The sequence below is a fragment of the Sphaerodactylus townsendi genome, linkage group LG08 (genome assembly GCF_021028975.2).
Source record: "Sphaerodactylus townsendi isolate TG3544 linkage group LG08, MPM_Stown_v2.3, whole genome shotgun sequence".
NCBI lineage: Eukaryota > Metazoa > Chordata > Lepidosauria > Squamata > Sphaerodactylidae > Sphaerodactylus > Sphaerodactylus townsendi.
The window spans coordinates 18,728,722-18,745,020 of record NC_059432.1 but is presented as its reverse complement, the minus strand read 5'-3'; the positions used below and the strand labels follow the sequence as shown (position 1 = coordinate 18,745,020).

Genomic DNA, 16,299 nt, shown 5'->3' with positions numbered 1-16,299 from the left:
TGCTGGATAACTCCTCAGGTTGCTTCTTGTCTTGTCACAAGTCCAAAAAGCAAATCACTTCACTGTGATTACTTGGGTGATCCTGGAAAAAGTCAAGAGACGTGGCTTAGCTCAGAGACTGAAAGACGGCACGGCTGCTGTTAAATGAACTGATTGGCCACATGAAAGATGTCTGGGCTTCGTATGTGACTCCCTGCCCGCTAATATAGTTTCCAAATGTCTTGCAATATTCAGGCAACAGAAAGCCAAACCTAGTAATCTTTTGATTTTTTTTTATTACTTGATGGCCTTTTCAGATTTTGGAATGTGTGGATTTTTATAGAAGTCTTTTTTTGTTTCCTTTGAAGGCATTGGCCAATTTATTTTACAGTGCGGCACAATTTTGATGACGGGTAATCAGGCAACCCCAACTGTACATCCAAACACAGTTCCTGTCTTAGCTGCCTTGGTGCCGTATTCATCAAATGCATCTGACATTCCGAAGGCCAATTTTTTCCCCCTTTAAATATCTTTCAGGAGGGAGTTCTTACAAAACGGGATTGAAGTAGGAACTGTGCCCAGAATAAGGAGAGGTGTGCTTGAATGGGCTTGCTTACCTTTTCGAATAATTTGAGGTGGCTGTATTCGAATGTGTCGTGTTTTAACGAAAACGGAACAATTTGGCTTGATGGTGTTTATTCCGCCCCGTTCTCTTTTTTTTATTATTCTCCCCCCTCCCCATCTCTTTCTCTGCACAGGGTGGGTATTCTGCTCCTTCCTTCTTTCCCTGGCAGGGCCCACTCCAGGGCGTCCCTCGGACTGTTCCACCGCAGCGCAGACAGAGTGAGTCTGAACTCCTCACTCATATCCCTCCCCTGTGCTCCAGTAGCGGTCTCCCCTTTGCACGCACTGTCCATCATGTAGCATCCCTCTCTTCCGAGCAAAACCAGAAGGCACACGCTGATATGTGGCATAACCTCAGCACCCCCTTCCTTCCCTGTATAACTCCAGCTGACTGCTTTGCCAAAAGCACTTTCATAATAAACCTTAAAACTGAGCTGAAAACCCGGTTTCGCGCCTGTCCTGCAACATATGCCCTGCTTGCTTTTTTTTTACCCTCCTGTGGCTTTTCGAACGGTGTGTGTCTGTTGTGCTCATTCATGTTGTCTTTGTGTGTGCTTGTGCAGATATATTTGCGTAATACGATTTGTGGTTATACTTAAGAACAGTATGTGAAGCGTTGCTGTCATGGAATATTAAGCTTTTCTTTTCGCTGTGTTTTAAGAAAAGCAAAGAGGAGAAAAATATCAATGTATCTTGAAAGCGGTGAAGTTGGAGATACATGCAACACGCTCAGGAAAAACTGACTTTTCCAAAAGATGCATGATTCACTAATATTACTTACGAACTAGCAACTGCTTGAACTAAAATTTGGTCCTTCAAGTTTTCTTTGGTATACAAATTGAAGAAAGATTTGCTGATTTGTACTGTACTTATATAGTGGGAAAATGGTAAGTGTTTATCTTTCGAGTCAATAGCTTAACATTACATTGCAGGAGCAGCGTCAACTGAACACCTTGTTTGGCCAAACATTTTAATTTGCTTATGTCAGTTCATTCAGTTTTAAAATACTCTAAAGCTGAAATACAAAACAGTGTTCTATGGAAGACTCTTTAAAAAAAACCTTTGCTATCATGCATGAGTTTTTTCAGTAGCTAAAGAAACAGTGTTTAAAATTTCAAATGATACCAAATTAATTCAAGATTGACAAAGAGTATGGAATTCGAAGTATGGAAAACTGGTGTAGCAAAAAACACTAGCAGGTATCTTTTATCCTGTGTGTTATGTACAGTTTTCTTTTATGAGTTAACAGAAACGGCAGCATTCATTTACTTGAATTATTTCTCAGTGTATCGACAAGCACAGTAACTAGGTCAGTGATAGCAAACCTTTTAGAGACCCGAGTGCCAGGGGCAGAGCGAGGGGAAACTGCGCCCGGGGCATGCATGTGCCATGCCCCCTTGCCAAGCCCCTGCCCTGCCCTGGAATGCCCCCTGAATGCCTCGAAACACCCCCGCCATGCCCCTGGTACGCCCTTGCCACACCCCCTCAGGGGCGCAAGCCCAGTGTGTCGTGCACCCCTCGCCCCCTTGGCGCTATGCCACTGCCGAGTGCCCAAACTGGGGCGACAGTGCACGTGCCAACAAAGAGGGCTCTGAGTGCCACCTCTGGCACGCGTGCCATAGGTTCGTCACCACTGAACTAGGTCTTCAGATGTAGCCAGCTGTTTGGTCCTCCTGCTGGATACTCAGTGAGTACACCTTGAAAATGGAAGTAGCAGAACCTGCCATTTCCAGTCGGCAGCAAACTAATTTGTTGCTTTAACTTGAGTGTATGATGTGCCACCATGTGTCAGACTGGACTCTGAACACGTCTGCAGAGGGATCCTTTAACTTTGGTTCTGGGGCTAGGGCTGCCGCTCCAGTGTAGAAGGAAATCTGGACAGCATGATGCACAGAATGGGCACAGAATAGAGTTGACTCTGCAAGAATCGCAGATTTTGCCTGCTTGGACATGGAGCAGAAGGATTTCCCCATTTTAGAAACAGGCAAATTAGAACTGTCCATCTCTGCCCTGCTAGCTTATGGGATTGCTTAAGTAAGTTTTTGCTTGTGATAGAACTTCTCTTGGAATAAGTTAAAGTAGACTGCGCAAGCAGCAAACTGTTCTATGCCCTAAAGTAGGGAGGACTCATTTTTTCCTATGCGTTTTCCCGTTTTCTTTGCTACTTTGGTTTTGTTAGATTTGTTTGCAGAAGTTCCATGCTATAGTAAAGGAAGGGCACACGAGACACAGCTACATTTAAATATATGTAACGTTTGTCTTTGGAATATTGCATGACAGTGTCACAATCTGTGCTAGTTAATATATGCTGTACTGTAAGAAAGTGCCTGTTCTAATCTGCATAAACATGGGAAATTAGGATGACTTCTTTCTGCCCATCTGCTGTGTTTTTATTCTCCCCTTAATCTCACTGAATGGGAAGGGTTGCCCTGGGATAATCTGTGGGTTTTAGCTGGATGTTGGGAAACTCCACAGCCAACAGTGCTTTGGTTTTTTCTGTCTAAACTGCCAATGAGTTGCAAGCTGAATATTGTGGATTGATGCTGAAAATCAAAGGGGTTGGTTTTGTTAAAAGTAGGGGCAGGCCTGAGATACTGAGGCCCTTTCAAAGGACAGTTGCCAGTGGTTGCTTGGTTGAGAACCATAGCACTTAAGTGGGCTGAAATTGGTTACCACTGTCTCAGAACTGGCAGCACATCAATGTGCTAGGTGGTTGTTTTGTTTTTGTTTCGAAGGAAATTACACCTACTATTCCTAGACAGTTTCAGTTCCAACAAGCACTGAAAAACTTCCAGGTGATAATGAAACATACAGCTTCTTTCGCATCCCTGGACTTCTTCAGTACTAGGAAGTCAGAACAAACAGCTTATTACTTTTGAGCCAGTGTGCTGTAGTGGTTAAGAAGAAGAAGAGCTTGGATTTATACCTCCCCCCTTTCTCTCCCTGTAAGGAGACTCAAAGTGGCTTACAATCTCCTTTCCCTACCCCCCTCACAACAAACACCCTGTGAGGTGGGTGGGGCTGAGAGAGCTCCGAAGAACTGTGACTAGCCCAAGGTCACCCAGCTGGCATATGTTTGAGTGCACAAGTGAATCTGCTTCACCAGATAAGCCTCCATAAGTGGCAGAGCGGGGAATTAAACCTGGTTCTCCCGATTAGAGTTCACCTGCTCTTAACCATTACACCACGCTGGCGGTGGGCTCTAATGTGGAAAACTGGGTTTGGTTCCCTACTCCTCCACATGAGTGGCAGATTCTTGTCTAGTAAATTGGATTTGCTCCTCCGCCGCTACACATGAAGCCTGCTGGTTGACCTTGGGCATGTCACCGTTTTTTGGAACTGCCTACCTGCCTACCTCACAAGGTGTTTATTGTGGGTGGGGAAGGAAAAGGAGTTTATAAGCTGCCTTGAGAAAGGTGGGGTATACATCCAAACTCTTCTACTGCAAGGATGGCTACATTGTCTTTCAGTATGCCCCCTTTGCCTAAATGATCTATTTTTCTAGGGATTTGGAATAGGCTAATGTGGACAGACAGAAAATGGGTGGGGGACGGTTCAGGACTCATGAATCATTGCATGCAAAAAGGCTTGAACTAGTTGGGCACTAATTCTTGGCTTGGGTTGCAATGCCAGGGCCACTTTCCTGAGAGTAAGCCCCACTAAATAAAATTGCTCGCTAAATGCCAGATTTACAGCGCAGTCCTACGTAATTACTCCAGTCCAAGCCAACTGAAATGATTGGGCTTAGATTGCAGAAAATTTGCATAGTACTATTACAGGCACTGGAAATACGATTAGAGGCTCTGGAAGTAATTGGCAGGAAGTGCAGACTGGCTCCTGGGATTGGTGCTTTCGCTTTTGAACTGAAAATTCAAAACTATGTTACTGAAGATAGAGCTGAACAAATAAACTGATCCTTACAGCCAGCTGTTTCCAGTGTTCTAATACTATGTGCTAAATGTCTGATAAACATGAGTATCACTTGGACATATTGTATTTGAGGGGATAGATTTAATCTTACCAGAGAGGAATTATTTTATGTTCTAACTTGGCGTGAGGGTGCTGAAGGAAGTAAGACTTTGAAAAACAAATTCTGCATCTCAGCTTTTCCATTAGTGCAAAGGTGTCAAATTCACGGCCCTCCAGATGTTATGGACTACAGTTCCCATCATCCTCTGCCAACATCTGGAGGGATGCGAATTTGACACCTGTGCATTAATGCCTAGATCTGCCTTTTGATCAGAAGTAGGAAACTTTTTGGCTGTTCAACTCACAGAATGTCAAACTAGATAAGCCTTTTGTCTGATCTGCCCAGGCTTTTGAATTTTCAGTATGTCTTTTTTATATATATTACATCATCTACCATTCTACTGGAGGGGGAGGACGTCTGCATGGGTGTTTCCCAGCTCGTTCTCAGGGAGACAGGATATAGTTTTTCATCACTTCCTGGGAACCAGCTGGGTGCCAGTTTAAATCCTGTCTCTGCAGGGAGAACAGCTTAAGTGCTGAACTGTCTTCTTTTCTCGAGACATAACCCAATAGTCTTTTCAGAAATTCTTCACAGGGTTAGATCTAGTGAAGTGTCAGCGGAAAATGTTTGTCAGATTTTTCTGCCTCCCCCTTTCTCTACCAACCTCCAAAGACCTTTGAACAATTGATGCTAGAGGTCACAAGACACACATAGACAGCAAGCCCACATGGCCCAGGTGCTGAAGTGAGGGGAGGGAGTTTCGCCTTGTTTTGCTCTTGCCTCAACAGAAGCATCACTAGCAGGAGAGGAAGACGGAGATATTTTCCCCATTTCCCCTCCTCACTATTGCTCCTGATGGAAGCAAGTAGATTAGAATCTGCATCATTACAGGGTAGAAACTTTTGCAAGTGCTATTGAAGATGAGGCACAGCAGTTGACTAATAGAAATGTGGCTTTAAAAGCCCTAAAGGAGCTGTTTGTGGTTTTGAATCATGCAGTGGGCAGACACAAGCTAAATATACACGCTCCAGCATATGAGAGTAAACACATATGCCATTAAAGGTTTCATTTCATTTCAGTACCAGAAGTGATCTAAGAGGCTGGGTGGTAGGAAGGAATTGTAAATGGGGTATCTTCTTACGCCCTGCTGAAGGTGAGTAGAAACTAGTCTCCAAGGGAATTTTGGTTCTCTTAAGGAATTTGCTAGAAGACATCAAAATCTAGGGCTGTTAACACAATATGCTATATTCTGCTGAAATGGAAACCGTACTTAAGAGTGCCCAGGTGCCAATGCTTCTGTGGAAATGGAAGAGACTATTCTTTGGTCATGGCAATTGCTCATTGTTCTGTCTTGGTCCACTGATCTCATTGTCCTTGTCTCTTTCTTGTCTCTGCTTTCCATTTTGCTATGGGCAAGGAGTTGAGGAGTTAGTCCATTACTTCTATGATAAAGCGTGGTACAGTACAACTTCAGATTTCTCCCCGTCTCCTCCTTCCACTTCACCACGGGTGCTCGCTCCCTGCATGGTGCACGCATGTCAGAGTGTTGCATGCGGTTGTCTTGTTTCCGTCCTGCTTCCAAAGCATTTTGTAGTTGTATTATTGAAGGCTTTCACAGCTGGAATCAACGGGCCCTTGTGGGTTTTTCAAGCAGAGTGGCCATGGTCTGTTGACCACGCCACAGCCACGCAGCCCGAAAACCCCACAGCAGCCAGTATTTTGTAACGCTTAATGAAATCAAGGCCATCACCTTATTAATATTATTACGAACTAGATAATTGCCACACTTTCACACTTGTGTTGTTCCCCCCCCCACCCCACATATTTCTGAATGACATCAAGCTATATGTGAGCTTGCTAAACTTATGAAGTGATCAACACATATTTTAAGTGGTGGTCCTCATCATTTATTTTTCTGCTGTGGAGCATCCCGTCTCCGTTTGTGCAGAAACCAGTCTTCACAGGATGCTGCTAAATCGTGGCAAGGGTGTGTTGGGTCTTTGGAACGAGTGCATCTTGAGAAATCTGGTGGCAGTGCTTCTGGAAAGCATCCATCTGCTATGGAAATGTCTCTCCCTGAAAATATTGGCAGTCGAAAATTGTACCGCTCTGTCTGCTTGCACTGTCTGTAATGTTTTGTAGTGATCGCCTTGCTAGCTTGCATGGCATCGGGTATTTTATAGCAGAATGATTATTGTAAGCTCTGCTATTCTGTGTTTCTAAGTACTTCATATAGATTCTTGTTAATCCTTGCATTGTCTTTGTAAAGTAGTCTCGTATTATCCCTTTGTGAATAATCCTGGGAAGGGGGCTGAGGCTGAAAGCATGACTTTGCCTAGCACCCCTAGTTGATTCACGGCAAAAATGAGATGTAAATCAAAAACCTCCCTTTTCACAGCTTGCTTTCCCCCCACACTGCCAGGGTTCATCTAGGCCTGGACTTAATGTTTGCTCATGAGCTAGGTCAGGGGTAGGGAACCTGCGGCTCTCCAGATGTTCAGGAACTACAATTCCCATCAGCCTCTGTCAGCATGGCCAATTGGCCATGCTGGTAGGGGCTGATGGGAATTGTAGTTCCTGAACATCTGGAGAGCCGCAGGTTCCCTACCCCTGAGCTAGGTGAACTTAGTGTTTTTGGGAGAGACAAAATCCCCTGGGGAAAAGCCATTAGCCTTAATTTTTTATAGCTACCTGAAGTTGTTCACAACCTGATTCTTTCCTCTGCTACTGGCTTAGCACTACTTTTGTCTGCTCCTTGAGCCAACTTGGAGTTAAAGGGAATATGAAGACATAGAGAGCCATTCCGATATGGCTGTGGTGATCAGCCTTTAGGTTTTGGAGACTCAGTCACGACGGTGCTCCCATGTCTTGCTGCAAGGGCAGTCTTGCCCCATCAGTTTGTAAGCTGTTGATGTAAGCTGGCCAAATGCCTTCTGCCATAGTAGTGACACATCTGTTCTCTCTTAACACTCGAAGATAAACAATTCCTCATTTTCACAGTGTCTGGCAAAAAAAAATTCATTCATTCAGTCTTTATTTGGCATAACCAATATAAAATCACATCAAAATATAAACTTGTAACATATAGCAAATAGAGTTGATTCATACATACTATTGCTTATGGGACACTTCCAATAGAAAATTTGCAGCCATTTTGCAGATTGTAGCATCAGCGTTATTTAATAAAAACAATAATCTGCTTGGTTCATCTAGCTCACTAGATATCCTAGAAAGCAACCTAGAGTATTTAATTCTAATACTTGCCGATTTGGGACAACAGAACAGTTGGTGAGATAATGTTTCTAATTGGTTTGCATCACACAAGCACACCCTTTTGCTCATTTCAAGATTGATATATCTACCACGTAGTATAGCAGAAGGGAAAACATTGAAGCGAGCAAGTGAAAAAACTCTTCTCTGGTCTGGATTGGTCAGATGATACAAATAGGAGGCCATTCTGTTATGTTGTAAAGGGATTGATAGATGTAGAGCAAGTTTTCTTTGCTGCCAGGGTTGCAAAAAAATGCTCACAGACTTCTGCTGTTCTCGTGAGATATATGTATGTAAATATCTGTGAAGGCCCAAACTCATCTCTGTTAAGTCCTAAGTTCAGTGCCATTTAACACATGCAGTGTAGCTAGCTTCTTCCTGATTTAGTGCTTTATCTGCTAGGTTATTATACCCTCCCCCAAAAGATGACAGTGGAATTGTATAATAACCCACCATTTCCTGGAACTTTCTTGTTCTGGAATGTTCTTCTTGGGTCCTAGTGCCTTGGGGACAGAACTAGGCAGGCACTAGGACCCAAGCAGAGCATCCTAGAACAAAGGTCTAGGAAATGGTGAATTAATATACAATTCTACTGTCATCTTTTGGTGGAAAAGTGTAGAGAAGCCTGAATTGTAGCAAGTAAACATAAGTAGAAAATAAATTCATATGTAACAAAGCCAAGTATGGCTCATCCAGGTAGACACTTGATGCATTTAAAAGCAGAGTTCATGTGCATATTGTTTGCAACCTGCAATGTTAGTATTTCTTTTTCTCTGACTAGCAAATATTGGAAGTCAACTGGCAACGTTTCTTCTGGTTACACAAATTATTTTAGTCACCTGGACTCCATAGGTGCAAATCACTTGGTCAGAAGAACTTCTGATACCGACTCTCCATGCTGAATAGTCATGACAAAGAATTTCACTGTGAAAAAGCTTATGTGCAAATTGCTTTTTTAAAAAGTCTGTTTTGATGAAGAAATAAATGGGAACAAATCGTTTTGTATCTGGAGCAGAAAAATGTCTTCTCGGTTTAGTTTAGGTTTTTTTTTGGCAGGATGTAGGTGGCCCAGTAGTTGACTTTTTAGATTTTGAGGATTGAGAGAGCCCGACAAAATCCTTAAACATTTTCCAAATATTACATTCTCTTCCATTTCACGAAGCTTACAATCATACATAAATGACAGCTTGCATTGCACCTTAGCTGTCATATGTGCTGACATAGTAGGCAGGGTCTTTGTTAGGCATTTTGCCGAATGTTCATCTTTTCCATCTTTGTCCCCGAATATTGGCCCTGTAAGACAACTAGGAGAAATTTCTGCTGCGTACAGTTTGGGAACTGAAAAGCTACTAGCAAAGCTGACTCTGCCTGAACTTTTAGATTGAGGCAGGTTGGGTGGTAGGCTGGAGGGCATCTGTCTGACTCCTCAAACAGTTAGAACTGCAGACTTGGTCAGTGACATAGCTATCAAGTGACCACTTATGGCAGGTTGGATATTTTCCCAAGACAGCGATCATCGTTTTCGATCTTGTTTTCATTCAGCTGTTCCTTCTAAACTCCTATAGTAATTGCCGTTAAGCCTTTTAAAGCCTAATAAATTATGGGGCAGTGATATTGGGTCAAGTTTGTTTCAAGTTTCTTTATTAACCAGTTATGTGCAGATTACAATATTTCCATGGCCTTCACAGTGTGGAAGCATAACCAAATTGAAGTCATGGCCAAAGATTTGTTCTATGGAGTACAACTTTTAATATGCAGTATATTGGAGGATTTTTTCCCCATCTCTTCCTCCTCTTCCTCTCCCTCTTTTTTTTTTTACTTCATCAATTTCTGCAGATATCTTGCAGTGAGGCAGGTAGGTTAGTGTCCCCATGCTTCCTTTTCCACAACAGTGTTAAGGGGTGCGGTACTGAAGCGGGGTTCACACCCCAGATAGCAGAGGTAAGTACAACACCTCACACTTTGGAAACAATACCAACAGGAACCGGAGACGCATTACAGCTATATCAGCCTCTGGTGAAGCTGGTCCCTTTATTAGGTTCACAGCAATGTTGCTCTCTCTGACAAAGTGCTTCGCCAGGCGACAAGAAGACAAGAGTCTCACAGTACATAGCACACTGCTGCATTATATGCATTTCATCAACCAATCAGAATACCTTTCCAGTTAGCTCCAGAAAGAGGCTGTCATACAGAGGTGGTCATATGACACCTGTCATTTAGATTTTGTAGATCAGACATTTGTCCTGACAAACAGTGCATGTTCCGTAATACTGTTCCCTTTTCTCCCCTCCAGAAGTCAGAAAATGCAGAAAGGCTGCAGCCCCTCTGGTTCCTCTGTCTTTTCATTTCTGTTCTCCATCTCAGATAAGGGCATGTCTGGCAAATTCCAGTGCTGCCAGGGTGTTGGTGTTAGTTCAGTATTTGATGCAGCACTTCCAATGGCTGTACATTTGGATCCAAGGAACAAATATTCACACTTTCAATGGCTGTACATTTGGATCCAAGGGACATTTTTTTAACAAATATTCACACTGATGCATGAAACCCTGGTGTGCATGCAGCAGTTGTATGTGTTGCCCAAGGTATAGCTGCCTTAAGATCAGGAAATAACAGGTTGTGGCATTGAATTCTTCAATTGCTTTCACAGAAGATCCCATTGAGATGGCAGCTTTAGATGCCTGGGGAATGAGAAAGTGTATCAATAGGCACTCAAAAGTGATTTCTGGGAGCTCAGAACGAGGGACTGTACATATATACATATACCTGGGACCTTTTGATGAAATGGAAGAGCAGGGATATCAGTGGATTTAGGTGTAAAGAAGGGTGTTTGGGTAGCATCTGGTAGTATAATGCAGCATTTGGTATAGGTGTACCTCTTTCTTTGGCAAAGATTGAATAGGGCATAGACCTTGTGTGTTGTATTTATTTTCTCATGTAGCCAAAAATGAAGAATTGCTAGGAAATAGCAGCAGTAAATACCATGTTTCCCCAAAAATAAAACAGGGTCTTATATTAATTTTTGCACCAAAAGATTCATTAGGGCTTATTTTTGGGGTAGGGATTATTTTAGGGGAAAAACCTTCACAATTCATTAAAGCGGGCTCTCGGCAGCCCTGTTGCTTCCCCGTCACGTGTAATCCAAGCTGCATCCTCATTGGCAGGGAGCACCCTGCTGGACCACACTATCCTGATCTGTAACTACCAGGTAGGGCTTATTTTTGGAGTAGGGCTTATATTTGAAGCCTTCTCCAAAAATCCTGAAAAATCATGATAGGGCTTATTTTTTGGGTAGATCTTATTTTCGGGGAAACACGGTATGCCATTAAACATTTTTGGATGTTCTCTGAAATCTCAGATGTTCTGACACTTGTTCAAATGCTCCTCGCTGCTATAAAATAAGCTGATTTTTAAAAGCATCTTGTGCTGCGTCTTCCTTGGATTTTCATCTTTAGATGTCAAAGGAAGTTCTACAGCAGGATGATAATTTGTATTAATGACACCCAACTTTTTTTTGCTGTGAAATAATATGACCGAAAGAGGGGGTACATGGGGCAGAAACCAATGACAGGTCTCCATCCAGCTATAAATGCCAATTAGTATGTGCCATTAGTCCATCCCGCTATAAATGCCAATTAGCATGTGCCATTAGTATGATTGAGTTTGCTAATGGAAATATATTCTCCAACATTGCTATGGACATTTAAAGAGATTAAAAGGTCCCTTTTATGTTGCCCCAATTAAATGCTAATAAAAGAGTGGGGTAGGGCAAGTTCTAACCTGGATGACCCAGGCTAGCTTGGTCTCATCAGATCCCAGAAGCTAAGCAGTGCCGACCCTGGTTAGTACTTGACTGGGAGACCCCCCAAGGAAAACCAGGGTTGTTATGCAGAGAATGGCAGTGGCAAACCACACCTGTTAATCTGTTGCCTTTGAAACCCCATTAAGGGTTGCTATAAGTTGGCTGCGACTTGATGGCACTTCACGCATGCACGCACGCACACACCTACTTTTACTTGATGGCACTTCACACACATGGGGGAAAAATAACAGACTGGCCACCTAATTCCTGAGCAGAGGCATCTGTCTGGCTGACCATTGCTTGAAACAGAATGCTAGCATTGATGGACATAGTTCTGATCCTATGAACCAATTCTTCTTTCTTTTAACTGTTAGGAGGCTTACTGATGATAAATCTTTGACCACATTTATCTTACTGTTTGGAATTAACCCGCTGAAGAGTTGTTGAGAATAATAATCTGCACTAGCCAGAGTTTTTTAATAGAAGATGCATAAAGGTCAATTGTAGGCATATTTGGTTAAAATAATCTGAGTTATTTTCAGTGTATCTGAGAGAATTAGTTTGCATTGGTGGCCAGAGTCAATGAGAGAGCCATTAATCTAAGAATCCTCTTTTCGGTCCCTCTTTCTTTTCCTTCATGGTCTCCTGGGAAGTACAGACTTGATTGGTTCCATGTCTAGGGATGAAGATCTGATGATATCACTTACTTTGATTTAGCTGCTGGCTCTTTACATTTGTGGGTTAAGTTCCACTTCCTGTTTGAGACAACAGCGATTTTTTTTACTTCCAGGTCCAGTTCACTGGAGCAGTGTCCTCCCAGGCCTGTGAAATTGTCACAATGGCCCTTGTTAAAGGGATGATTCGTCATGCTGCCTTGCCCAGTTACTCCCAACTTGAATACAGATTTGAAGACATCCCAAACTAGGCCGTCAACAAGTTATACTAATTTGCAAAGTGTTGGGCTCAGAAAAATGTAGTTTGCCAACATAAGTCATTCTTCAGCAATGTATTTAAAATATATTTTTGCTATTTCGGTCCATTCATCTTTCTCAGTTGAATCTGGAGGTTATATTTTTTTTAAAAAAATAGAAATAAATGTCAGTAATTCATTTGGTAAAACCTGAACACTCTTGCACCAAGTGCGGTGAACATAAGTTGCTTCTGGCTGAGACTTTTCCAGCCCTGCAGTTTAAAATCCTTTAAATAGAATTGTAGGGTTTGAATCTAGTTCTTGCTCATGTGGACCACACACTGAACTCTGACTCTCCCTGTACAGAATCTCATTGTGTTGGGGTTGGAAGATTAGCAGCCAGAATGGCTAGTCACAAAATACGGCTAGGGTGAAGTGCTTTACGGCGTCTTCATTAAAAATGCATGTGACCTCATGGGGTTCATTAGGGTAAACGTTCTAATCAAGGGTTCATCTCAAGAAAAAGTGTCTTCAAAATACATTAGAATATACTTCAAGCGGAGGTTTGGGTAGCAACTTTGTACGACCTCTAAAATCTTTTAAGTATTTTTGAAAAAACTTGTCTAATAGAAAATGAGAGGTACATTCATCCACAAGTTCTAAAGTTACTGATGAAATGAGCTAGATTTGAGTGTAGTGTACCTCAGACTAACAAGATTGGAGGGTATAAGTTACAAAAGTCAACATATATCTCCCAAATCTTGTTGATCTTTAAGGTTGTAGTGGACTCCAGCTAGCTCTCTGTTTGCAAACCAACATGACTACCCTCTGAAACGATCTTCACTGAAGTATTAAATGTCCTTTTTAACATCACCATAGGTTGACTGTCTTCGTGTTGGACAATTAATTTGATATTGCTGGGTCATGTTCCTTTGCACACGTCTGGAATGTGTTGTGATTCACCTGTGTTCTAAATGTCAACGTCTGGTATAAAAATTGAGTTTGCAAGTATCTTAGTGAATTGTGTCTTCTGTTCTTACTGATTCTCCCCTTCCCCTAATCTCTTGGCTTGTAATTTTCTCTCCTGTAGCCTCAAGTACTACAGCCTTCCAGCCTCCTTCCCCGTTTCACAGACCTCACCCAGGGAAAATTAACAAAAACATCACACATCGCGGCCCCCAGTGAGCACCCCAATCAAGACCAACAGCAGAAATGTGGCCGTGAATATCAAAATGCTGCAGATGGCTCCTTCACCCGTAGCCTAAACGAACCGAGCACTTTAAATATGCAGTTAAAGAAGTCAGAGGGGAATGCACATTCCATCAAGGATGCAAATGACAGAGAGGAAATGCGAGAGTTGACTGGAGGGAAGATGAGCGTGGCACCGCCCCATCCCTCTCCTTTGCAATCATCTACCCAAGTGATTACACAAGAAGTCCAGGCCAAATTGATCCCCAAAAAGCATCGCTTGCGGACAAACCAGGCTTCACCGCCAAAGACTTCAAAACTTACAAAGCCCCCAAATCAGAATGACCTAGTGCCTCCTTCAGCCACTGTTTCAGCGTCATCAGCGAAAGACTGTTCTGCGCCAAATGAGCCTGAGCTACTGCCACCAAACAGCCCTACACAGCTGCAGTCAGCATCTAGTCAGATGAACCTGAATAGTAAGAGACCAAGACTGAACTTCAAATAGATCCTCAATATCCCTGAATGAAGCAAACGACAAATCCGAAACTCCCGAGTGCCTTCTGGGCATAGAATGCCTGGTCAAAGACAAGAGCCGCTCAAAGCCACCAACTTGACAATAGACAACATGCAGAATCAAAGTTCAAGCGTTCATTCTGGTGACAGCATGACTTCAAATCGGCATTCCCGTCTCCCTAAACCAAAGACATACTGAAAGCTGTGACTTGCGTATGTACATCTCAGTGTCTTGTATTGCTACGATACCGCTGTTGTCCTTTCTTAACCTGGTCAGGATTCTTCATCAAAAGCCTACAAGTGTGTGAATGATGCATCTCGGCTGGTACTTGGCTATTCTGCTCTAATCTCTTCTAATTCGGGGCCAGGCAGAACGTGCATCGCTCCTTTGAAACATGGTTTATCGAAGCCTGTGGTGTCCATTGATGGCATTGAAGAGAGCAGCTTTAAAGGAATCTCTTGGCAAATGCTACAACTTGCAGTGGTCACCGGTGGCTGAAATCCTGCTGTCTGTTTGAGGAGGACAGGGTGTGCGTTCAAAGTTCTGCTCCTATTTAGTTTGGGAAATTGAATAATAAATGGTTAAGGCGACACCCTTTTTTTTCTTTCTGATTTAGCAATTGTAAGCGACGGACATCTATGGAGACCTGGTCTTTATCGTCATTCTCAGCCATAATTGTGACTGCATCTCAGAGTCCTATGCAAATTGTCCCTATTTATAGCCACACCTTATTCAAGACTTTCTAATGTATATTTGGTATTTAATGTAGGTTTTATTTTTGCCGCCAAGAGCCCCAGTTTGCTTTCATCGCTTTTTAAAAAATATCTGTATTCACAGTTCATTTCACAGGGTGAAATGGGTATTGGTTATATTTAAACATTTTTTTTTGTTTAACGCGTTGTAGGGAACCTGTTGAATGCTTCTGTATTCTATAGGCATTGTGGTATAAGCGTTCACCAATGGTTAGGATTCAGATCCAGGAGTCTCTTCAAGAAGACTTGTGAAATAGTGTATAATATGGGGCTAAAGGTCCGTGATACCCATGGGGATGATATTCATAACATGTTTCATGTAAGGTTTAACTTTATTGTAACATTTATTTATTGATTTCTGTTAATATTGCAAGACTCAAGAGTACCCAACTTGAAATGTTTGCACAGAACTTTGCCATAAATGTAGGGATTTGAAACATTTTTTTTCCCAAATAAAAGCTTGTTTTTTAAAACCACTAGAAAAGAAAAGAAATCCCACACTTGCTTTGAGGAATCTTGTGGAAACAACTGAGCAGAGCTGGTACTCTCCATTTCAGAGATTTAATCGTTTTGGTTTCATTGCGAGTTCCTAAGTGGTGAATCGTCAGGGGGACAGGGAAATTGAATGAGAAGCTTTTTTTGAAAAGTGATCTGTCTGAAGATGGTTGAACCCAGATGTGTATGGGACCATAAAGCATGGGATTAAACCACTACTTAAATAAGCACATAAGAAATGAACAGTTGATTAGAAGTCACCATTGCATCCTGCAAAATCCAACCCTTCGTTAGCTTAACTGCATCTATGTCTTACTCCAACCAGAGAACAGTTGCCAGCTAGGACATCTTCAAAGGTAGGGTTCAGTGAAATAGATGTGACTATTCAAGTCCTTCAAGTATTAAGTCCAAAAGGTGGGCTTGCAAGAGGTACATGCCTTAAAAACAATTAAGCCAAAGCATTTGTAACTTTGGCTTTTCTTAAGCCAAGTACAGCTACCTCCCTTAGAAGGGATGTTGAGAAATATGCCGTTGACCCAGTAGCAACTGAAAGCATCCTCTTGGGTTTAACCCTCTGTGCCCCACTTTTATGCAAAGAAGTATTCTTGGCTGATGCCCTCAATTGTGGAACTCTCTAAGAACAGCAAGACTCGTAAGACTCTTGTTTTAGTGATTCTTCAGGGTTAAGGTGACTGATGTCATTTGCCTTTTGGTGGCCAGAAATAATTATGGTGTTAGGGCTAAGTTCTGATATTTATAAGGGTTTTCAGTATTATCCATCTTGAACTTTTGGGATGT

General features: G+C 42.4%; 1 protein-coding gene across 3 annotated transcripts in view; it reads left to right on the top strand.

Annotated features, from left to right (window-relative positions):
• Positions 1-14,323, top strand: part of CCSER2 (coiled-coil serine rich protein 2) — a 65,435-nt gene extending 51,112 nt beyond the window's left edge. The window contains exons 10-12 of one of the 3 annotated variants that reach the window (XM_048505475.1): positions 738-822; positions 5,991-6,030; positions 13,643-13,828. In XM_048505475.1, the coding sequence (XP_048361432.1) occupies positions 738-822; positions 5,991-6,030; positions 13,643-13,706 (189 nt within the window). In that variant the 3' untranslated portion in view covers positions 13,707-13,828. Of the gene's footprint in view, positions 1-737; positions 823-5,990; positions 6,031-13,642 lie in introns of all 3 variants that reach the window. The other 2 variants (XM_048505476.1, XM_048505474.1) reach the window with 2 other exon arrangements.
• Positions 14,324-16,299: the final 1,976 nt, after the last annotated feature.